General features: G+C 43.9%; 1 protein-coding gene across 3 annotated transcripts in view; it reads left to right on the forward strand.

The window, feature by feature from the left end:
* The window catches only part of TELO2 (telomere maintenance 2), a 44,505-nt gene that overhangs the window by 19,998 nt on the left and 3,598 nt on the right, over positions 1-20,909 (forward strand). For 2 of the 3 annotated variants that reach the window (XM_070761070.1, XM_070761071.1), the window contains 9 exons: positions 110-198; positions 1,118-1,209; positions 1,997-2,113; positions 2,525-2,596; positions 4,182-4,346; positions 5,982-6,076; positions 9,799-9,898; positions 11,585-11,649; positions 13,294-13,409. In XM_070761070.1, coding sequence (XP_070617171.1) covers positions 110-198; positions 1,118-1,209; positions 1,997-2,113; positions 2,525-2,596; positions 4,182-4,346; positions 5,982-6,076; positions 9,799-9,898; positions 11,585-11,649; positions 13,294-13,409 — 911 coding nt within the window. The remainder of the gene's footprint in view (positions 1-109; positions 199-1,117; positions 1,210-1,996; positions 2,114-2,524; positions 2,597-4,181; positions 4,347-5,981; positions 6,077-9,798; positions 9,899-11,584; positions 11,650-13,293; positions 13,410-20,909) is intronic. The other variant, XR_011559847.1, reaches the window with a different exon arrangement.

Genomic DNA, 20,909 nt, shown 5'->3' on the forward strand with positions numbered 1-20,909 from the left:
ACTTTTCACCTTACGAACTTCGTCCTGGAACCTATTAAGTTCGTAAGACAAGGTATCACTGTATATAGAAAAGGAAGAGATATTAATCTTTCACGGATTCCTTTTGCAGCGATGATGACCTCGTCCCTTATGACATGTCCCAGGATAAAGAGCTGAAGAAAACCAGAGCTCCCACCTACATCAGGGACTGTTTTGAAAGTAAGAGAAAAAGAAAGAGGTGCCAGTATTCGCTTCGCCCAGCTGATGAGAACTGTTCTCTCTGTCCATCACAGGGTTCAGATTTGGGGAAACGGACCGATTTACACCTTGCTGGGTTTGTCATCTGTTGAATAAAGTAGTTGCATGATCAGATCTTGCAATGAAATCTAAAGACTGGATGTCTACGGAGACTCTCGGTCATCCAAGTCATGGCTGTGCCAAAGGTGCTTTTTCAAGAGGCATCTGCTTTTCTCTGAAGACGTTTCGCTTCCCATCCAAAAACTTCTTCAGCTCTGACTGGATGGTGGGAGATGGAAGGATTTACTGTATTTTTCGGAGTATAAGACGCACCAGAGTATAAGATACATCTTAGTTTTTTGGAAGGAAAATAGGGGGCTGTTGTGGTTGGCTCTGGCCCAGCTCCTGCCCCATGGAATGTGGAGGTGGAGGTGGGGGAGACATCCACATGCCGCAGGCCTGTTTTGCTCCCAGTAGAATCTGCCGACGATGTCGTGAGGAAGTGTGAGTAACAGGGAAGAGGGGAGTTGGGCAGACAGCCCAGGAGATCAGTCATCTGTATCATCCCTGGATTCTGAACAAGAATTAATGACACATCCACGCATGCGTAGAGCGATGCATAGGAGACAACAACTGAAGGATTATTATAAGAGAAAATGAGGCCACCTATGGTTAGGTGGGGCTGCTGTAATTAGTGCTACAGATAAAAGTGCAGCCTGGTGTGTTAGCCTCATGACAGTTTATCTGATTCATTGTTTCATCAAGATTGTGGGTTTTGCTGTTCAGGATTGTGGGTGTGGACTCTCTGGACTTTAGAATTGGGTTTTCCTTTTATCGTGCGGTGTGTGTCCTTGTTTTCACACGCTCCATGTTTTCACACTCCCCTCTTCTGTTTCTTCAGTTTTGACGGGATCGGAAGATGCCGAAAAATACGAAGCCGCTTTGGGCGTCCTGGAAACTTTGATCCGGAGGGACGCAGCCACTGCTCAAGAGGTAAAGAGATAGAGCCGAGGTGGTGCAGTGGTTTCCGAGTTTGCAGGTTTCCCAGTTTGTCTTGTAGAGCGTAAGCGAGGAATTAACACGGAAAAGAGGAACTGCTGATTCCTCAGATTGCAGCGCCCTATAGATTCAGCGGAGCTGCATATAGTTGTCTTCCGGTACCCAGCATTCTATAGTCGATCCAGGATTATGAATTTGCCCTGAATTAAATTGAACATGTGTATGGTAAATTGCATAATAAATTCAGGATTGCAATGTAAATTCGGGGATTGCATAGTAAATTCAGGATTGCATAGTAAATTCAGGATTTGCATAGTAAATTCAGGATTGCACAGTAAATTCAGGATTTGTATAGTAAATTAGTAAATTCAGTATTTGCATAGTAAATTCAGCATTTGCATAGTAAATTCAGCATTTGCATAGTAAATTCAGGATTGTATAGTAAATTCAGCATTGCATAGTAAATTCAGCATTGCATAGTAAATTCAGCATTTGCATAGTGAATTCAGGATTGCATTGTAAATTCAACATTTGCATAGTAAATTCAGCATTTGCTTAGTAAATTCAGCATTGCAATGTAAATTCAGGATTACAATGTAAATTCAGGATTTGCTTAGTAAATTCAGCATTGCATAGTAAATTCAGCATTGCATAGCAAATTCAGGATTACATAGTAAATTCAGCATTGCATAGTAAATTTAGCATTGCAATGTAAATTTAGCATTGCAATGTAAATTCAGGATTTGCATAGTAAATTCAGGATCGTGTTCCTTTTGCATAGATGAGCGTGGAACTGGCAAAAGTCCTGCTCCACTTGGAAGAGAAGAGCTACATTGAAGGGTTCGTGGGGCTTCGGCAAGGGGCCATGGTGGCTCTTACTATCACAGACCCCATCCGAGTAAGTCCTTCTGCTGACCGTTTGGTGAAAGGATTCGCAACCTCGTAGTGAGGTTAGCGAAGGAGCTGGGAAAAAGGGTGGAGAATTCCTGGTACTTGTGGAAAACTCAGCCATCTTACTTCACACAAGGAAGTGGAGTTCAACATCTGGAGGAGTACAGGGTTCCTCTTCCTATACTCCAGAGCAGTAGAAAATCAGCGCTAGAAGGACACGGATCAGGAGTCTTTCTAGGAATGAGCAAGGAACTCAGTGTTCTAAGACACAAAGCATCTTTACGGTTGCTACTGGAATTCCTTGCCTTGTCTTTTGTGCCGACCTTGTCACTCGTGGAAATAAATAAAGGGAGAATTGTAAAAATGCAGAAGTCATGAAAAACATCTGAAGAAATGCTTCACCTCCTTGTTTTTCCAGGTGGCCAAATATCTAACTTCAGAATTCTACTGCCTGAATTACAGTCTGCGTCAACGGATGGACATCCTGGATGTAGGTGACCCCTGTTTGCAGAAGCTATTTAAGTTGGAGTTAACTTTAAATCCCATTTAAATATAAGGCGGAATGAAGTTTCTAATGGGGAAATCTGTGCCACAAGGGAATGATCTATATCAGCTGCGGTGGCGCAGTGGTTAGAGTGCAGTACTACTTCTGCAGCCATTTGGCAGATCGAATCTCACCAGGCTCAAGGTTGACTCAGCCTTCCATCCTTCGAGGTTGGTAAAACAAGGACCCAGATTCTTGGGGGTGAGAAAATGACTCTGTAAACCACTTAGAGAGGGCTGTGAAGCACCATGAAGCAATATACAGTGGTACCTCGTGATACGAACTTAATTGGTTCCAGGAGGAGGTTCGTAAGGTGAAAAGTTCGTAAGACAAAACAATGTTTCCCATAGGAATCAATGTAAAAGCAAATAATGGGTACAAATCCTTCAGGAAAATCCCAAACTTTAGAAGGGAGGCGAACAGAGGGCAGGGAGGAGCAGCTAAAGGGGGTGGGTGGAAGAAGCAAGGCTAGGCTAAAGGGTGAGTGGGAAGGAAGAAAGGCAAGGGGGGGGTGCCCCTCCCTTTTCTTTCTTCAAAAGACACCCTTTCAGTGCCTCTGCAAGCACGCTGTTCTCCTACTTTTGTTAATGCAGTCTTTCCCCCTCCAAGCTGCCCCTCCCTTTTCTTCAAAAGACACCCTTTCAGTGCCTGTGCAAGCACGCTGTTCTACTTTTGTTAATGCAAAGTCTTTCCCCCTCCAAGCCGCCCCTCCCTTTTCTTTCTTCAAAAGACACCCTTTCAGTGCCTCTGCAAGCACGCTGTTCTCTGCAAAGTCTTTCCCCCTCCAAGCCGCCCCTCCCTTTCTTTCTTCAAAAGACACCCTTTCAGTGCCTGTGCAAGCACGCTGTTCTACTTTTGTTAATGCAAAGTCTTTCCCCCTCCAAGCCGCCCCTCCCTTTTCTTTCTTCAAAAGACACCCTTTCAGTGCCTGTGCAAGCACGCTGTTCTCCTACTTTTGTTAATGCAAAGTCTTTCCCCCTCCAAGCCGCCCCTCCCTTTTCTTTCTTCAAAAGACACCCTTTCAGTGCCTCTGCAAGCACGCTGTTCTCTGCAAAGTCTTTCCCCCTCCAAGCCGCCCCTCCCTTTTCTTTCTTCAAAAGACACCCTTTCAGTGCCTCTGCAAGCACGCTGTTCTCCTACTTTTGTTAATGCAAAGTCTTTCCCCCTCCAAGCTTCCCCTCCCTTTTCTTTCTTCAAAAAAGGGGGAAAAAAAGAAACCCCTTCATCCCAGCAGCAGTGGCTTGGGTTCGTAAGGTGAAAATAGTTCGGAAGAAGAGGCAAAAAAATCGTATCTTGAAAGGTTCGTTAGAAGAGGCGTTCGTAAGATGAGGTACCACTGTATGTCTTATGTACTACTTCTATTGCTATTTATGGAGGTGGCGAATTTTCAATTTTTGGAGATTGCAAAGAAGAGACTGATAGTTATGGTACCTGCCAGGGATGGTTTAATTCAATCTTTCTCAACCTTGGCAGTTTTAAGATGCTTGTTGTTGCAATCTTTCCACTCATAGCTTCTGGTTTCTCCATCCAGGTGCTGGCTGTGTCTGCCCAGGAATTGTCTCGGCCAGCTTCATCTCCTTCCAAACCAAATGCCAATCACCCCAGTATCCAAATCATCTCTCATAACTCTTCTTCTCCAGACTGGAAGAAAGTGGTGGATGAGAGGATCAGAAACAAGACCAGAAGGTTTGCAAAGGTGGGTCAGGAAAATCCACTAAGTTGAACCTTTTAACCTCGGCAAACCCTTCAGTATCTCACAACCGCTCAGGGTGAACCACTTGGCCTCTATTCAGTGTTCTGTCGGGCTCTCTGGTAGACTCCTCCCAAAAATCCACAGGTACAAATTTCAGACACATACGTTTGAAAATTCAAAACAATGTTCGTTATAATGAAAATTCACTTCAACCAAGCCCTCTTTTGGTATAGCAAAGAGCACTCGTCTCCAAACAAACCGGTAATTTGCACAAGTCCCTTATCAGTTCTGTGATACTTAGTTTGCAGCTGTGAGGCAATTCACAGTCCTTCTTTCACAAAGTGAAACACACTTTGCCCTGGTTTAGTTTCAAAGCGGGGAAAAATCAGCACACAAAAGGTCAAAGTCAGTAAAGCAGTCACGAAACACCACGATCAGATAATCCTCCACAATGGCCAAACTCACAGGCTGCTATTTATAGCAGCCTCACTAATGACCCCAGCCCCACCCAACCACAGGTGGCCTCATTTTCTTTGATAATAATCTCTCAGTTGTTGTTGCCTATGCATCGCTCTCCGCATGCGTGGCTGTATCATTAACTCTTGTTCTGAATCCAAGGAGGAACTAGATAATTGATCTCCTTCTGAGCTGTCTGCCACACTCTCCTCCTCCCTGTCACTCATGTCTTCTTGGTCAGAGGAGCCTTCATCAGCAGATTCCACCGGGGGGCAAAACAGGCCTGCAGCATGTGGATGTCTCCCCCACATCCACAGTCCTTGGGGCAGGAGCTGGGCCAGAGCTAACCACAACATTCAGCAGGGTGTCAGAGTTGGAATTGCTGACAGCGAACCAAATAGCATCTGAGAAATAAATCACTTCCACGCCTGTGCTTCTCGCAGGGTACGATTTATTAACAGCCCTATCTGGATTCGACTTGAATCATTCCAACTCTTGAGTCCCTTAGATTACATCCGGGTCAAAACCCCATATCACATCTCCACATCCACAAGTGCAGTCATGAGGACCAATCCTATGCAGGATCCCTGATTCCTCCCTGTGTTAGTTACTATGGCATCTGCAGAAAGGAATGTGTGGTGCCATCTCTCTCTCTCTCTTTCACTCCCCTCTATCACTACCAAACTGTATCAGGCCAACCTTTGACTTCACATAATGACTTTGGACAAAAAAAAATGACACTGGAGTTAAACACAACCTCTGGGTGGTTGAGGAGCATCTCTCTTTAGTCTGAAATCCTACCCTGTTTCCCTGAAAATAAGTCACCCCCGAAAGTAAGACATAGGAGAGGTTTCACAGGATTGCCTAATATAAGGCATCCCCCGAAAGTAAGACCTAGAAGATGTTTCGTTTCGCAGCATTCCTGAATGGAACATATATAATATATATTTGAAGAAAGTATAATAGTTGTACAGTACATGGAAATAATGGTACGGTAGTAGTAAGGAATTCTTCATAGGATTCACAGTTTGTCTGGTTATGCAGATTGAATCTGACTGAATCTCTTGCAAGCAAAGAAACTCTTTTATGGGTCTGTTTTGGGAGGAAGAACTCCACCTGTCCTATTGTCAAAGCGTCTTTTGTTGCCTCTTACCCAACCCTTAATTCTTTTGTCTGAAACAGGGCTGCAGGTCCCAAGCAGAACAGTCGGGCACTCCAAACAAGTTTGCTCCAGTTGCTGGCCATTTCTTCTTCCCACTTCTTCAGAACTTTGACAGGTGAGGAAACCCCTTCAATCTTCAACTCTTTTTTGTTCCTTCCCTTTATTACACAGATTGCAAATGCTCATGAAATTCTTCTTTAATAACTTTATTCATAACAGGTTTTGTCCGAATAATCAACCAATCATCTCATTTCCAGCTAATTTCATTAGCTCGCGGCAACCCTGAATTCCAAACTCAGGTCTATAGTTTAATTGCTCCAGGAGCCGTGCCAAGGACTAAATCATTACTGTCCCAGATAGATAAAATTCCACATACATCATGAATACTGGCAGCTTCCCCAAAAGTTCAGACAACTTACTGCTTTTTGGGTAAAAGTTCTTTCATGGCTAGAAGCTGTGATTTCTGAGAAACTTCATTAGAGCACCCTGGAAAACTTCATTAGAGCACCCTGCCCAGGTTCACCTGGTGCACCAGTTGTGGCCCTATCTGAACTGGGACTCACTGCTCACAGTCACTCATGCCCTCATCACCTCGAGGCTCGACTACTGTAATGCTCTCTACATGGGGCTACCTCTGAAAAGTGTTCGGAAACTTCAGATTGTGCAGAATGCAGCTGCAAGCGCAATCATGGGCTTTTCCAAATATGCCCATGTTACTCCAACACTCCGCAGTCTGCATTGGTTGCCAATCAGTTTCTGGTCACAATTCAAAGTGTTGGTTATGACCTATAAAGCCCTTCATGGCATCGGACCAGAATATCTCCGGGACCGCCTTCTGCCGCACGAATCCCAGTGACCGGTTAGGTCCCACAGAGTTGGCCTTCTCCGGGTCCCGTCGACTAAACAATGTCATTTGGCGGGACCCAGGAGAAGAGCCTTCTGTGTGGCGGCCCCGACCCTTTGGAACCAGCTCCCCCCATATATCAGAGTTGCCCCCACCCTCCTTGCCTTTCGCAAGCTCCTTAAAACCCACCTCTGTCGTCAGGCATGGGGGAATTGTAATTTTTCCCTTCTCCCTAGGCTTATAGAATTTATACATGGTATGCTTGTTTGTATGATTGGTCTCTTAAATTGGGGGTTTTTAGACTGTTTTTAATATTAGATTTGTTACATTGTCTTCTTTATTGTTGTTAGCCGCCCCGAGTCTTCGGAGAGGGGCGGCATACAAATCTAATAAATAAAATAAAAATAAATAAAATAAATAAAACAGCCTCTATGAAGAATACTTGCACTCCACAAAGGATTCATTCATTCGATTTTTATGCCGCCCTTCTCCTTAGACTCAGGGCGGCTTACAACATGTTAGCAATAGCACTTTTTAACCGAGAAAGCATATGGCCCCCACAATGTGGGTCCTCATTTTACCCACCTCGGAAGGATGGAAGGCTTAGTCAACCTTGAGCCGGTGATGAGATTTGAACCGCTGACCTACAGATCTACAGTCAGCTTCAATGGCCTGCAGTACAGCACTCTACCTGCTGCACCACCCCAGCTCATTTACCCAGACTCCCAATCTTTATATAGCTCTAGTGACGAATCAGCCACTCTAGACTATGCATACCCCCGAAAGTAAGACATAGGAGAGGTTTCGTAGAATTGCCTAATATAAGGCATCCCCCGAAAGTAAGACGTAGGAGACGTTTCGTTTCGCAGCATTCCCGAATGGAACATATATAACACTGCTGTCCATAAATTGCATCCCAAAACGCTGCATCAATCAGATTTAAAACACATCCAACACGATAGTAGTACATAATGGTACGGTAGTAGTAAGAAATTCTTGATAGGATTCACTGTTTGTTTGTTTGTTTGTTTATTGATAGATTAGATTAGATTAGATTAGATTTGCATGCCGCCCCTCTCCGTAGACTCGGGGCGGCTCACAGCAACAATAAAAACAATGTAAAACAAATCTGATAATTTAAAAAACACTAAAAAAACCATTATTAAAAACAAACATACACACAAACATACCATGTATAAACTGTATATGCCCTGGGGAGATGTTTCAATTCCCCCATGCCTGACGGCAGAGGTGGGTTTTAAGAAGTTTACGAAAGGCAAGGAGGGTGGGGGCAGTTCTAATCTCCGGGGGTAGCTGGTTCCAGAGGGTCAGGGCCGCCACAGAGAAGGCTCTTCCCCTGGGTCCCGCCAAACGACATTGTTTAGTTGACAGGACCCGAAGAAGGCCAACTCTGTGGGACCTAACCGATCGCTGGGATTCGTTTGTCTGGTTATGCTGGTTTGTGATGACAACTACTGTACAGTATATAATAAATGTTCTCTTTTGTTGTTCAGCAATAAATGTGAATTCTTCATTGAAAAAAAATAAGACATCCCCTGAAAATAAGACGTAGCATCTCTTTGGGAGCAAAAATTAATATAAGACGCTGACTTATTTTCGGGGAAATACGTAGTACAGATCACTTCCTTTTCCCGTACAATTTCTGCTGTCTGCTCTGTAATCTTCTGAATGTAGGATCTAACAGTGGTTTGTTGTCCATAAGGTCTCCCTCCTCCTCCAACTCAGAAATAGTCTGCATTAACACCTCTTCACCCTCGTCTTCCTCCCCTTCACTTTCTGTGTCGGCTGGCAAGGCCATGGGCTCAATGTATTCAAATGGCCCTGGTTCTTCTTCTTCCTCATCATCCGACATTATCAAAGTTGATCTAGACTCACTCACAACACTTTTGGAGCGGGTTTCCTCTTGGACTTCAATTCCCAAAATTCCTGAGCCAGCAATGCTGGCTCGCTCGGGAATTCTGGGAGTTGAAGTCCAAGAGTCATAACTTTCTGGAGGCGTCTGTAATATGGTAAATGATTTAGCTTTACTAGATAAATGGTCAAAGCAATGGAAACTGCAGTTTAATGTTTTCAAATGTAAAATAATGCACTTGGGGAAAAGGAATCCTCAATCTGAGTATTGCATTGGCAGTTCTGTGTTAGCAAAAACTTCAGAAGAAAAGGATTTAGGGGTAGTGATTTCTGACAGTCTCAAAATGGGTGGACGGTGCAGTCAGGCGGTAAGGAAAGCAAGTAGGATGCTTGGCTGCGTAGCTAGAGGTATAACAAGCAGGAAGAGGGAGATTATGATACCGCTATCTAGAGTGCTGGTGAGACCACATTTGGAATACGGTTTTTCAGTTCTGGAGACCTCACCTACAAAAAGATATTGACAAAATTGAACGGGTCCAAAGACGGGCTACAAGAATGGTGGAAGGTCTTAAGCATAAAATGTATCAGGAAAGACTTCATGGACTCAATCTGTATAGTCTGGAGGACAGAAGGAAAAGGGGGGACATGATCGAAACATTTAAATATGTTAAAGGGTTAAATAAGGTCCAGGAGGGAAGTGTTTTTAATAGGAAAGTGAACACAAGAACAAGGGGACACAATCTGAAGTTAGTTGCGGGAAAGATCAAAAGCAACATGAGAAAATATTATTTTACTGAAAGAGTAGTAGATCCTTGTAACAAACTTCCAGCAGACGTGGTAGATAAATCCACAGTCACTGAACTGAAACATGCCTGGAATAAACATATATCCATCCTAAGATAAAGTACAGAAAATAGTATAAGCGCGGACTAGATGGACCATGAGGTCTTTTTCTGCCGTCAAACTTCTATGTTTCTATGTTTCTATAAAGGGGCCGTAGTTCCCCCACTTCTGTATTACCTTGAGCTTCAAGCAATTCGAGGTGAACCCCAAGTGGAACTGTTGCCCAGCCCACGGCTTGCTAAGCCAATAAAAACATTTGCTTTCTCTCTGCCCTGCAGGCCTCTGACAACCTTTGACCTCTTGGGGGACGATCACCTGGTCCTGGGACGACTGGCCCACACATTGTCGATTCTTGTGTACTTTGCTGCGAATGCCACGGTGAGAAGAATGCAGAAGTTTTTTAAAAATATATATTTTTCTCTCCAGAATTTCCAGTGATACATCAATGCATATACCTTAAAACAGTTGTTCTCAACCTTTCTAATGCCGTGACCCCTTAATACTGACTGCTTAACCCCTGATATTTACTGACCCCTGGCATCCTGGACATAAACTGTTTCAACTCCTACCTCAAAAGGTCGCTACAGAGCACTGCACACCAAGACAGCTAGACACAAGAACGCCATCACTCTACTAAACAAATAATTCCGTCAACACTGTCAAACTTTTTACTAAGTCTGCACTTCTATTTCTACTAGTTTTTTTCTCATCATTCCTATCATCCTTTTCCTCTCACTTAGGACTACATGACTGTAACTTGTTGTTTGTATCCTAAGAGTATTAATATTGATGGTTTCCTTATTGCTTATTTGACCCCTATGACAATCAGTGTTGTACCTTATGATTCTTGACAAATCTATATTTTCTTTTATGTACACTGAGAGCATATGCACCAAGACAAATTCCTTGTGTGTCCAATCACACTTGGCCAATAAAGAATTCTATTCTATTGATTGGTCGGATTGTAAAAATATGTTCCAAGAAACTTTAGTTCCTAACACCAGGGGAAATTGGTCTTTTCCCATAGTCTTAGATGACCCCTGTGAAACGGTCATTCGACCCCCAAAGAGTCCTGACTCCCAGGTTGAGAACCACTGCCTTAAAACATGTCAATAATATACATAATTCTGCTTTTTTAAATCCCATCTATCATGAATCATTATCCTATTCTGGCACCTATTTTATGCTGTTATTTATCAGTCTGTTTTTCCTTCTTTTCTTTACGCTCCCCTCCCTCTATCTCCCATCTCCTCCCTCTACTTTCTTACTCCTTCTCTCCCGCTTCCTACTTCCTCTCCATTCCTTCCCTTCTCCCTTCCCTTTCTACATCCTCTTGAATGGAGAGCTTTCTCATGGACTGTTGGAGCCCTTAGTGGCCTCTGTGTCCTTTGCCACTGGGGGCACTGAAAACTTCAGTGGTGGCCTCATCAGTAGTGGCACCTCCTCAGCATCTTTGGGGCATGCTGAATACCTGAAACCAAGGCCTTAGGTAGGGCGGATACGGCCCATCTCAATTGCCATGTGATTAAAAAACACCTGAGCCTTTTCCTTCCTGTTAACTTTATCATTCTTTGGAATTCCTATCTCAGAATGTCTGATGACTCAGAGCCATCTCTCATTTCCATTATCTGTGTCTCTTTGAGATGCTCCTTCTCTTTTTTGCTCACCTGGATTTTCTTTCACAGAGTTGGCCTTCTCCGGGTCCCATCGACTAAACAATGTCGTTTGGCGGGCCCCAAGGGAAGAGCCTTCTTTGTGGCGGCCCAGGCCCTCTGGAACCAACTCCCCCTGGAGTAGAATTGCCCCCACCCTCCCTGTCTTTCGTAAACTACTCAAGACTCATTTATACCACCAGGAATGGGGGAGTTGAGATATTCCTTCCCCCTAGGCCATTACAAGTTATGCATGGTATTGGTTTTATAAATAAGGGTTTTTAGTTGTTTTATTATTGGATTGTCACATGTTGTTTTTATCATTGTTGTTAGCCGCCCCGAGTCTACGGAGAGGGGCGGCATACAAATCCAATAAATTATTATTATTATTCTCTCTCTCTCTTTTTGGCAGGTAACACCTGCAATGGGAAAGGCATTGCTGGAGTTTGTCTGGGCTCTGCGTTTCCACACCGACACGTAGGTTTTTTGTGAACACCTTAAATCTGTGTTTCTCAACTTCGGGGGTTTTAAGACGGGCTGGATGTCTACTCCTAGAATTCCCCAGCTAGCAGGAAAAGTGACCTAGGTGAATTTGAAAAGTGCATGTAAAATCTATAACCCAAAAGCTATTTATGTCTCCAGGCTTGGGGTCACTAGACCCTAGACTCTGGCCAACGAATGTGTGATATATTTGTGGTTTGAATCTGAACGAATGATCTTTAATGTTTTAGTCTTTTTAGAATGGTTTTAGATTAGTTATCTTGTATTAATTGGATTTCAGATGTGTTATTGTATATTATTTTTGTTGGGAGCTGCCCCGAATCCACAGAGAGGGGTGGCACACAGGTCCAATAAATGAATGAATGAATGAATAAATGAATAAATGAATGAATGAATGAACGAGGGTGGAAATGTTAGTACATCTTATACACCGAATATAACCGTTTTTAGCCTCCTGAAGCCCTGCCCCCTGCCCCATTTTTTGCAAAAAATGGGGTGCGCAGAAGGTTTGGGAGGCCTGCAGAGAGCTCCTGGGGGCTGGGGGAAGGCAAAAACACCTTTGTTTTTGTAGAAAAACAGCCCACTGCAAAACAGATTCAGGCCCGTGGCCTATCCATTGCAGAGGAAATGAGCCACTGTGGCGCCATGGTTAGAGTGCAGTACTGCAGGCTACTTTCTGCTGATGCTGGCCGCCTGCACTTGGCAGTTCAAATCTCGCCAGGCTCAAGGTTGACTCAGCCTTCCAGCCTTCTGATGTGGGTAAAATGAGGACTCAAATTGTTGGGGGCAAAGGGCTGACTCTGTAAAACTGCTTAGAGAGGGCTGTGAAGTGACATACGAGATGTGCTATGGCTATTCCCTATATGGCTCAGGACCAGACTATTTACAGGACCGCTTTTTGCCACATACCTCCCAGAGACCAGTAAGAGCACACAGAGCTGGCCTCCTCCAGGTCCCATTGACTAAACAATGCAGGTTGCCGTGACCGTGCGGGAGGGCCTTCTCTGTGGCTGCCCCAGCTGTATGGAACCAACTACTCCCCGATGTCCATACTGCTCCCACCCTACTGGCCTTCCACAAGGCCAAGAAGACCTGGCTTTGCCGGCAGGCCTGGGGGCCATGAATTGTCCATGTTTCATGGCCAAATTTTATTTTATTTTATTTTATTTTATTTTATTATTTTATTGATTGATTTGATTTGATTTGATTTGTATGCCACCTCTCTCCGCAGACTCGGGGTGGCTAACAACAGTGACAAAAAACAGCATGTAACAATCCAATACTAAACAACTAAAAAAACCCTTATTATAAAACCAAACATATATACAAACGTACCATGCGTAAATTGTAAGTAAATTTATGAATGGTGTGCATGCATAGATTGGACTAGTTTTTATATAAATGGGTTTTATTGGGGTTAGTTTCCAGAGATTATAGTCGACTTCTTTTTACTGCTGTATCTTTTTGTATTGTATTATATTATATTGTAAGCTGCCCTGAGTCCTTTGGGATTGGGCGACATAGAAGTCGAATGAATGAATGAATGAATGAATGAATGAATGAATGAATGAATATTGCTATTCCTGCATGCGTTCACCAGGGCATTTCTTCCTTCTGCAGATATGTGCGGCATGGCCTTCTGTCTTCAGTCTCCTCCATACTCCTCAGTGTACCTGCTGAGTACCTTCTGGACAACATGACGGAGGAACTTCTAGAGACTCGAGCCTGGCTGGCAGGTGAGAAGAAGCTGGGGAAATGGGCCGTTTGGAAAGGAGACCTTTAGAAAGTTTTGGGTGCGTTCATTGAAGCTTTAGATAGGCACACCTGATTTTCAGTGCCAACCTGACACAACAGCTAGAGAGAAACCATTGTGATCAGTGGCATTCCTAAGCCCAACCAAAGCAGCTGTGCGCGCAGATGCAGCTGTAATCAAGAACGAGAGTTTGGAGTTTGAATGCCCTTCTTAAAAATAATCTCAGCTAATTTATTTATTCGATTTATTTTTATATAGAATGCTGGTGAGACCACATTTGGAATACTGTGTTCAGTTCTGGAGACCTCACCTACAAAAAGATATTGACAAAATTGAACGGCTCCAAAGACGGGCTACAAGAATGGTGGAAGGTCTTAAGCATAAAACGTAGCAGGAAAGACTTAATGAACTCAATCTGTATAGCCTGGAGGACAGAAGGAAAAGGGGGGACATGATCGAAACATTTAAATATCTTAAAGGGTTAAATAAGGTCCAGGAGGGAAGTGTTTTTAATAGGAAAGTGAACACAAGAACAAAGGGACACAATCTGAAGTTAGTTGGGGGAATGATCAAAAGCAACATGAGAAAATATTATTTTACTGAAAGAGTAGTAGATCCTTGGAACAAACTTCCAGCAGACGTGGTAGATAAATCCACAGTAACTGAATTTAAACATGCCTGGGATAAACATATATCCATCCTAAGATAAAATACAGAAAATAGTATAAGGGCAGACTAGATGGACCATGAGGTCTTTTTCTGCCGTCAGACTTCTATGTTTCTATGTTTCTATGTTTCTGTTTTATGCAGTCCTTCTCCTTAGACTCAAGGCGGCTTACAACATGTTAGCAATAGCACTTTTTAACCTATTGCTCCCACAATCCGGGTCCTCATTTTACCCACCTCGGAAGGATGGAAGGCTGAGTCAACCTTGAGCGGGTGATGAGATTTGAACTGCTGACCAGCAGATCTAGCAGTCACCTTTAATGGCCTGCAGTACAGCACTCTACCCACTGTGCCACCTCGGCTCTTAAGATTCAAGCAGCTTGGCTGGTCCAGGAATTACAAGGCCATAATACAGGTGTTCCCTGACTTATGACCTCAATTGAACCCAAAGTTTCTGTGGCTAAGTGAGACATTCGTTCAGTGAACCTTCCCCTGTTTTGTGACTTTTCTCACCACTTGTTAGGCAAATCTTCGGAGAGGGGCGGCATACAAATCTAACAAATTATTATTATTATTATTATTATTATTATTATTATTATTATTTATTGGATTTGTATGCCGCCCCTCTCGGGAGACTCGGGGCAGCTAACAGCAATAATAAAACAGCATATAATAATAATCCAATACTAAAAACAGTTAAAAACCCATTATTATAAAAACCAATCATACATACAGACATACCATGCATAAAATTGTAAAGGCCTAGGGGGAAAGAGCATCTCAATTCCCCCATGCCTGGCGGCAGAGGTGGGTTTTAAGTAGCTTACGAAAGGCAAGGAGGGTGGTGGCAATTCTAATCTCTGGGGGGAGTTGGTTCCAGAGGGCCGGGGCCGCCACAGAGAAGGCTCTTCCTCTGGGTCCCGCCAAGCGGCATTGTTTAGTTGACGGGACCCGGAGAAGACCCACTCTGTGGGACCTAACTGGTCGCTGGGATTCGTGCAACAGAAGGCGGTCCTTGAGATAATCTGTTCCGGTGCCATGAAGGGATTTATAGGTCATAACCAACACTTTATTATTATTAAATCACTGCAGTTGTTAAATTTAGTAACAGCATCGTTAAGTGAATCTGGCTTTCCCATGGACTTTTGCTTGCCAGAAAGTCACAAATGGGGATCACGTGACCACAGGACATGGCAACCGTCATATGTGTGAGTCAGTTGCCAAGCATCTGAATTTTGATCACGTCACCCTGGGGATGCTGGAACAGTCATAAGTGTGAAGAAATGGTCATAAGTTCCTTTTTTTCAGTTCCCTTGTAATTTGGAATGGCCACCAAATGTTCAAGGACTCTCTGTATGTAGTGGAGAAGACCTTTCTGCAATGATTTTTATCTTACCGACATGTGGATGCTCCAGCCAAGCAACTACAGTGGTCCCTCTACTTACGAACTTAATTCGTTGCGTGACCAGGTTCTTAAGTAGAAAAGTTTGTAAGAAGGAAGCAATTTTTCCCATAGGAATCAATGTAAACGCAAATAATGTGTGTGATTGGGGAAACCACAGGGAGGGTGGAGGCCTTGTTTCCTCCCAGGAGATTCCTAGAGAGGCCCCATGGAGGCTTCTCCCTGCCTTTTCCGGCCCTGTTTCCTCCCAGGAGATTCCTAGAGAGGCCCCACGGAGGCTTCTCCCTGCCTTTTCTGGCCCTGTTTCCTCCCAGGAGATTCCTAGAGAGGCCCCACGGAGGCTTCTCCCTGCCTTTTCCGGCCCTGTTTCCTCCCAGGAGATTCCTAGAGAGGCCCCACGGAGGCTTCTCCCTGCCTTTTCCGGCCCTGTTTCCTCCCAGGATATTCCTAGAGAGGCCCCACAGAGGCTTCTCCCTGCCTTTTCCGGCCCTGTTTCCTCCCAGGAGATTCCTAGAGAGGCCCCACAGAGGCTTCTCCCCACCTTTTCCAGCCCTGTTTCCTCCCAGGAGATTCCTAGAGAGGCCCCACAGAGGCTTCTCCCTGCCTTTTCCGGCCCTGTTTCTTCCCAGGAGATTCCTAGAGAGGCCCCACGGAGGCTTCTCCCTGCCTTTTCCGGCCCTGTTTCTTCCCAGGAGATTCCTAGAGAGGCCCCACAGAGGCTTCTCCCTGCTTTTTTCAGCCCTGTTTCTTCCCAGGAGATTCCTAGATAGGCCCCACGGAGGCTTTTCCCTGCCTTTTCCAGCCCTGTTTTCTTCCAGGAGATTCCTAGAGAGGCCCCACGGAGGCTCCTCCCTGCCTTTTCCGCGTGCCAGTTTCGGAGGCTCGGGTTTGTAAGTGGAAATTGGTTCTTGAGAAGAGGCAAAAAAATCTTGAACACCCGGTTCTTGTCTAGAAAAGTTCGTAAGTAGAGGTGTTCGTAGGTAGAGATACAACTGTAGAAGGAACGTGTCAGACAACCAATGTTCATTTTGCCCCCAAATTGGGCTACCTTTGCAATAAACACAAATGAGAACTTGTGGCTACTTGTAGAAGAACGGATAGCAAGTTTAGCACATCCAGCTAAGGTGGTTGGTTTCTCCTGGTGCTCCAGAGCGGAGGTGAAAACAACCCAGTCTGGGAGGGAACGGACGATGGGATCTTCCATGTGCCCAGAAGGTCACCAAGCACAGGGGCTGGACCACTTCTGGCTCCTGAAGGGTGAGATGCCAGGAATCAGCAGGAAGCAAGACGGCTTCCCACGAGGGGGATGGAGAGGAAGTCGCATTTGACACAGCCGGTCCTTTGATCCCTGTCTCGGGAGAAGGTGTCCTGTGCCCTTAAAAGGGAAGAGGCCACCGAGAGGCCACCTTTCCCACGACACGACGTAGAGAGCGGATTCCCACCTCCTCTGGGCCGACCTCGCCGAGTCAGCACTATTTTAACTGCATCTGAGCTGAAACATAGAAACATAGAAGACTGACGGCAGAAAAAGACCTCATGGTCCATCTAGTCTGCCCTTATACTATTTCCTGTATTTTATCTTACAATGGATATATGTTTATCCCAGGCATGTTTAAATTCAGTTACTGTGGATTGATCAACCACGTCTGCTGGAAGTTTGTTCCAAGGATCTACTACTCTTTCAGTGAAATAATATTTCCTCACGTTGCTTTTGATCTTTCCCCCAACTAACTTCAGATTGTGTCCCCTTGTTCTTGTGTTCACTTTCCTATTAAAAACACTTCCCTCCTGAACCTTATTTAACCCTTTAACATATTTAAACGTTTCGATCATGTCCCCCCTTTCCCTTCTGTCCTCCAGACTATACAGATTGAGTTCATGAAGTCTTTCCTGATACGTTTTATGCTTAAGACCTTCCACCATTCTTGTAGCCCGTCTTTGGACCCATTCAATTTTGTCAATATCTTTTTGTAGGTGAGGTCTCCAGAACTGAACACAGTATTCCAAATGTGGTCTCACCAGCGCTCTATATAAGGGGATCACAATTTCCCTCTTCCTGCTTGTTATACCTCTAGCTATGCAGCCAAGCATCCTACTTGCTTTTCCTACTGCCCGACCACACTGCTCACCCCTTTTGAGACTGTCAGAAATCACTACCCCTAAATCCTTCTCTTCTGAAAGGAGCAAGAATTGCATTTGAGCCAAAAATGGGATGTTAGATTATCTGGATGGAACAGTTTTGTCTTGTAGGGAGTGAAGGATTCATACATAGGGTCTCCGGCATGGATAGGGGACGAGACTAGAACAATGTCCCCCCGACCCCCATCTTTTGGGTGCCAGGGACCATAACCTGAACATGTAGTCCACACACTCACATTATTTCTCCCTGAACCATGTAGTTCACCTCCTGGATCTCTTCCATATGATGAAATAATGCTGAATAAACAAGGCCATAATTTTAACAGAAAACCGAATGGGATTGATGAGATAGGTCTGACAGGTCTGATACCTGGGTGGGTCTCCAGAAGGCTTCTATGTAGAGCCAGAGGTAGATGTGTGTGCTGCTACTGCCCTGTGATGGTTCCACCTTTAGGGTTGGCTTTTTGTGCTGGATATGAATACCTAAATATACCCAGGAGGGCCAAGAAACCCAAAATGAAGTTCAACATAGAGAAAAGTAAAACATATGCAAACATCTTTCAGCTGTGGCGAGGGGGGGCGTTTGCCCAGGTCCGCCTGGTGCACCAGTTGCGGCCCTATTTGGACCAGGAGTCACTGCTCACAGTCACTCATGCTCTCATCACCTCGAGGCTCGACTACTGTAACGCTCTCTACATGGGGCTACCTTTGAAAAATGTTCGGAAACTCCAGATCGTGCAGAATGCAGCTGCGAGAGCTATCATGGGCTTTCCTAAATATGCCCATGTCACACCAACACTCCGCAGTCTGCATTGGTTGCCGATCGGTTTCTGGTCACAATTCAAAGTGTTGGTTATGACCTATAAAGCCCTTCATGGCATCGGACCAGAATATCTCCGGGACTGTCTTCTGCCGCACAAATTCCAGCGACCAGTTAGGTCCCACAGAGTTGGCCTTCTCCGGATCCCGTCGACTAAACAATGCCGTTTGGTGGGACCCAGGGGAAGAGCCTTCTCTGTGGCGGCCCCGACCCTCTGGAACCAACTCCCCCTGGATATCTGAGTTGCCCCCACCCTCCTTGCCTTTCGCAAGCTTCTTAAAACTGACCTCTGTCGTCAGGCATTGGGGAAATTGAGATATTCCCTTCCCCCTAGGCTTATAAAATTTATGCATGGTATGTCTGTATGTATGATTGGTTCTTTAAATTGGGGTTTTTAAAATTATTTTTAATATTAGATTTGTTTATATTGTCTTTTTACTGTTGTTAGCCACCCCGAGTCTGCGGAGAGGGGCGGCATACAAATCAAATAAATAAATAAACTGGGTGAAACCACACTCAACACAAATAATGGAGCACCTCCCTTATGAAACCAGGTTGCAACACCTTGGTCTCTTCAGCCTTGAAAGACGGCATTTAAGGGGTGACTTGATCGAAGTGTATAAAATCATGCATGGGATAGAAAAGATGGATAGAGAAATATTATTTTCTCTATCACACAATACTAGGACGAGGGGCCCATCCCTAAAGCTCATAGGTAAGAAAGTGAGGACAAATCAAGGGAAATATTTCTTCACCCAGAGGGTCCTTGGTTTATGGAATTCACTTCCCAGAAGAGGTTGTGACAGCTGTCAGCCTGGATAGGTTCAAGGCAGGATTAGACAGATTCATGGATGCCAAGTGTATCGATGGTTATTGATACACCAACCTCTTTCCCCAACGTCCAAGGTCAAGCACAACCCTGAGGCGGCCCTCAGTGAAATCGAGTTTGATACCCCTGCCCTAGAGAAAAGCTACAAAAAGAAAATAGTCACATTTGGGCCTTCCTCGGGGTTGAAAGCGGACAGAGGAGGCCGAAAATAGAGCAGAGCGAATTTGCCTCTCTGTTGAGGTCCAGGCAGGTCCCTAGCATTGAAATAAAAAATTTAATTTGTTTAGCCTTTTGGCGTAATTTGGGGCACTTGTAGATGATGCGCCTTTAAGGGACCGCCTTCTGCCGCACGAATCCCAGCGACCGATTAGGTCCCACAGTTGGCCTTCTCCGGGTCCCGTCGACTAAACAATGTCGTTTGGTGGGTCCCAAGGGAAGAGCCTTCTCTGTGGCGGCCCCGACCCTCTGGACCCAGCTCCCCCCTGAGATTAGAACTGCCCCCACCCTCCTTGCCTTTTGTAAACTCCTTAAAACCCACCTCTGTCGTCAGGCATGGGGGAACGGATATAACTTCCCCAGGCCCATATTTTGTGTGCATGTTTTTTTTAAATTATGGGTTTTTAGTTTTAATTACTAGATTTGTATTCTACATTGGTTTTTCTATTACTGTTAGATAGATAGATAGATAGATAGATAGATAGATAGATAGATAGATAGATAGATAGATAGATAGATAGATAGATAGATAGATTGATTGATTGATTAGATAAGATAGATAGATTAGATAAGATAGATAGATAGATAGATAGATAGATAGATAGATAGATAGATAGATAGATAGATAGATAGATAGATAGATAGATAGATAGATAGGAGATGGATGGATGGATGGATTAGATAGACAGATAGATAGACAGATAGATAGACAGATAGATAGATAGATAGATAGATAGATAGATAGATAGATAGATAGATAGATAGATTAGAGATAGATAGATTAGATAGATAGATAGATAGATAGATTAGAGATAGATAGATAGATGATAGATAGATGATAGATAGATAGATAGATAGATAGATTAGAGATAGATAGATAGATTAGAGATAGATAGATAGATTAGAGATAGATAGATAGATTAGAGATAGATAGATAGATAGATAGATAGATGATAGATAGATGATAGATAGATAGATAGATAGATAGATAGATAGATAGATAGATAGATAGATAGATAGATAGATTAGAGATAGATAGATAGATTAGAGATAGATAGATAGATAGATAGATTGATTGATTAGATAAGATAGATAGATTAGATAAGATAGATAGATAGATAGATAGATAGATAGATAGATAGATAGATAGGAGATGGATGGATGGATGGATTAGATAGACAGATAGATAGACAGATAGATAGACAGATAGATAGATAGATAGATAGATAGATTAGAGATAGATAGATTAGATAGATAGATAGATAGATAGATTAGAGATAGATAGATAGATGATAGATAGATGATAGATAGATAGATAGATAGATAGATTAGAGATAGATAGATAGATTAGAGATAGATAGATAGATTAGAGATAGATAGATAGATAGATGATAGATAGATGATAGATAGA

The sequence above is a fragment of the Erythrolamprus reginae genome, chromosome 9 (assembly GCF_031021105.1).
Source record: "Erythrolamprus reginae isolate rEryReg1 chromosome 9, rEryReg1.hap1, whole genome shotgun sequence".
Taxonomy (NCBI): Eukaryota; Metazoa; Chordata; class Lepidosauria; order Squamata; family Dipsadidae; genus Erythrolamprus; species Erythrolamprus reginae.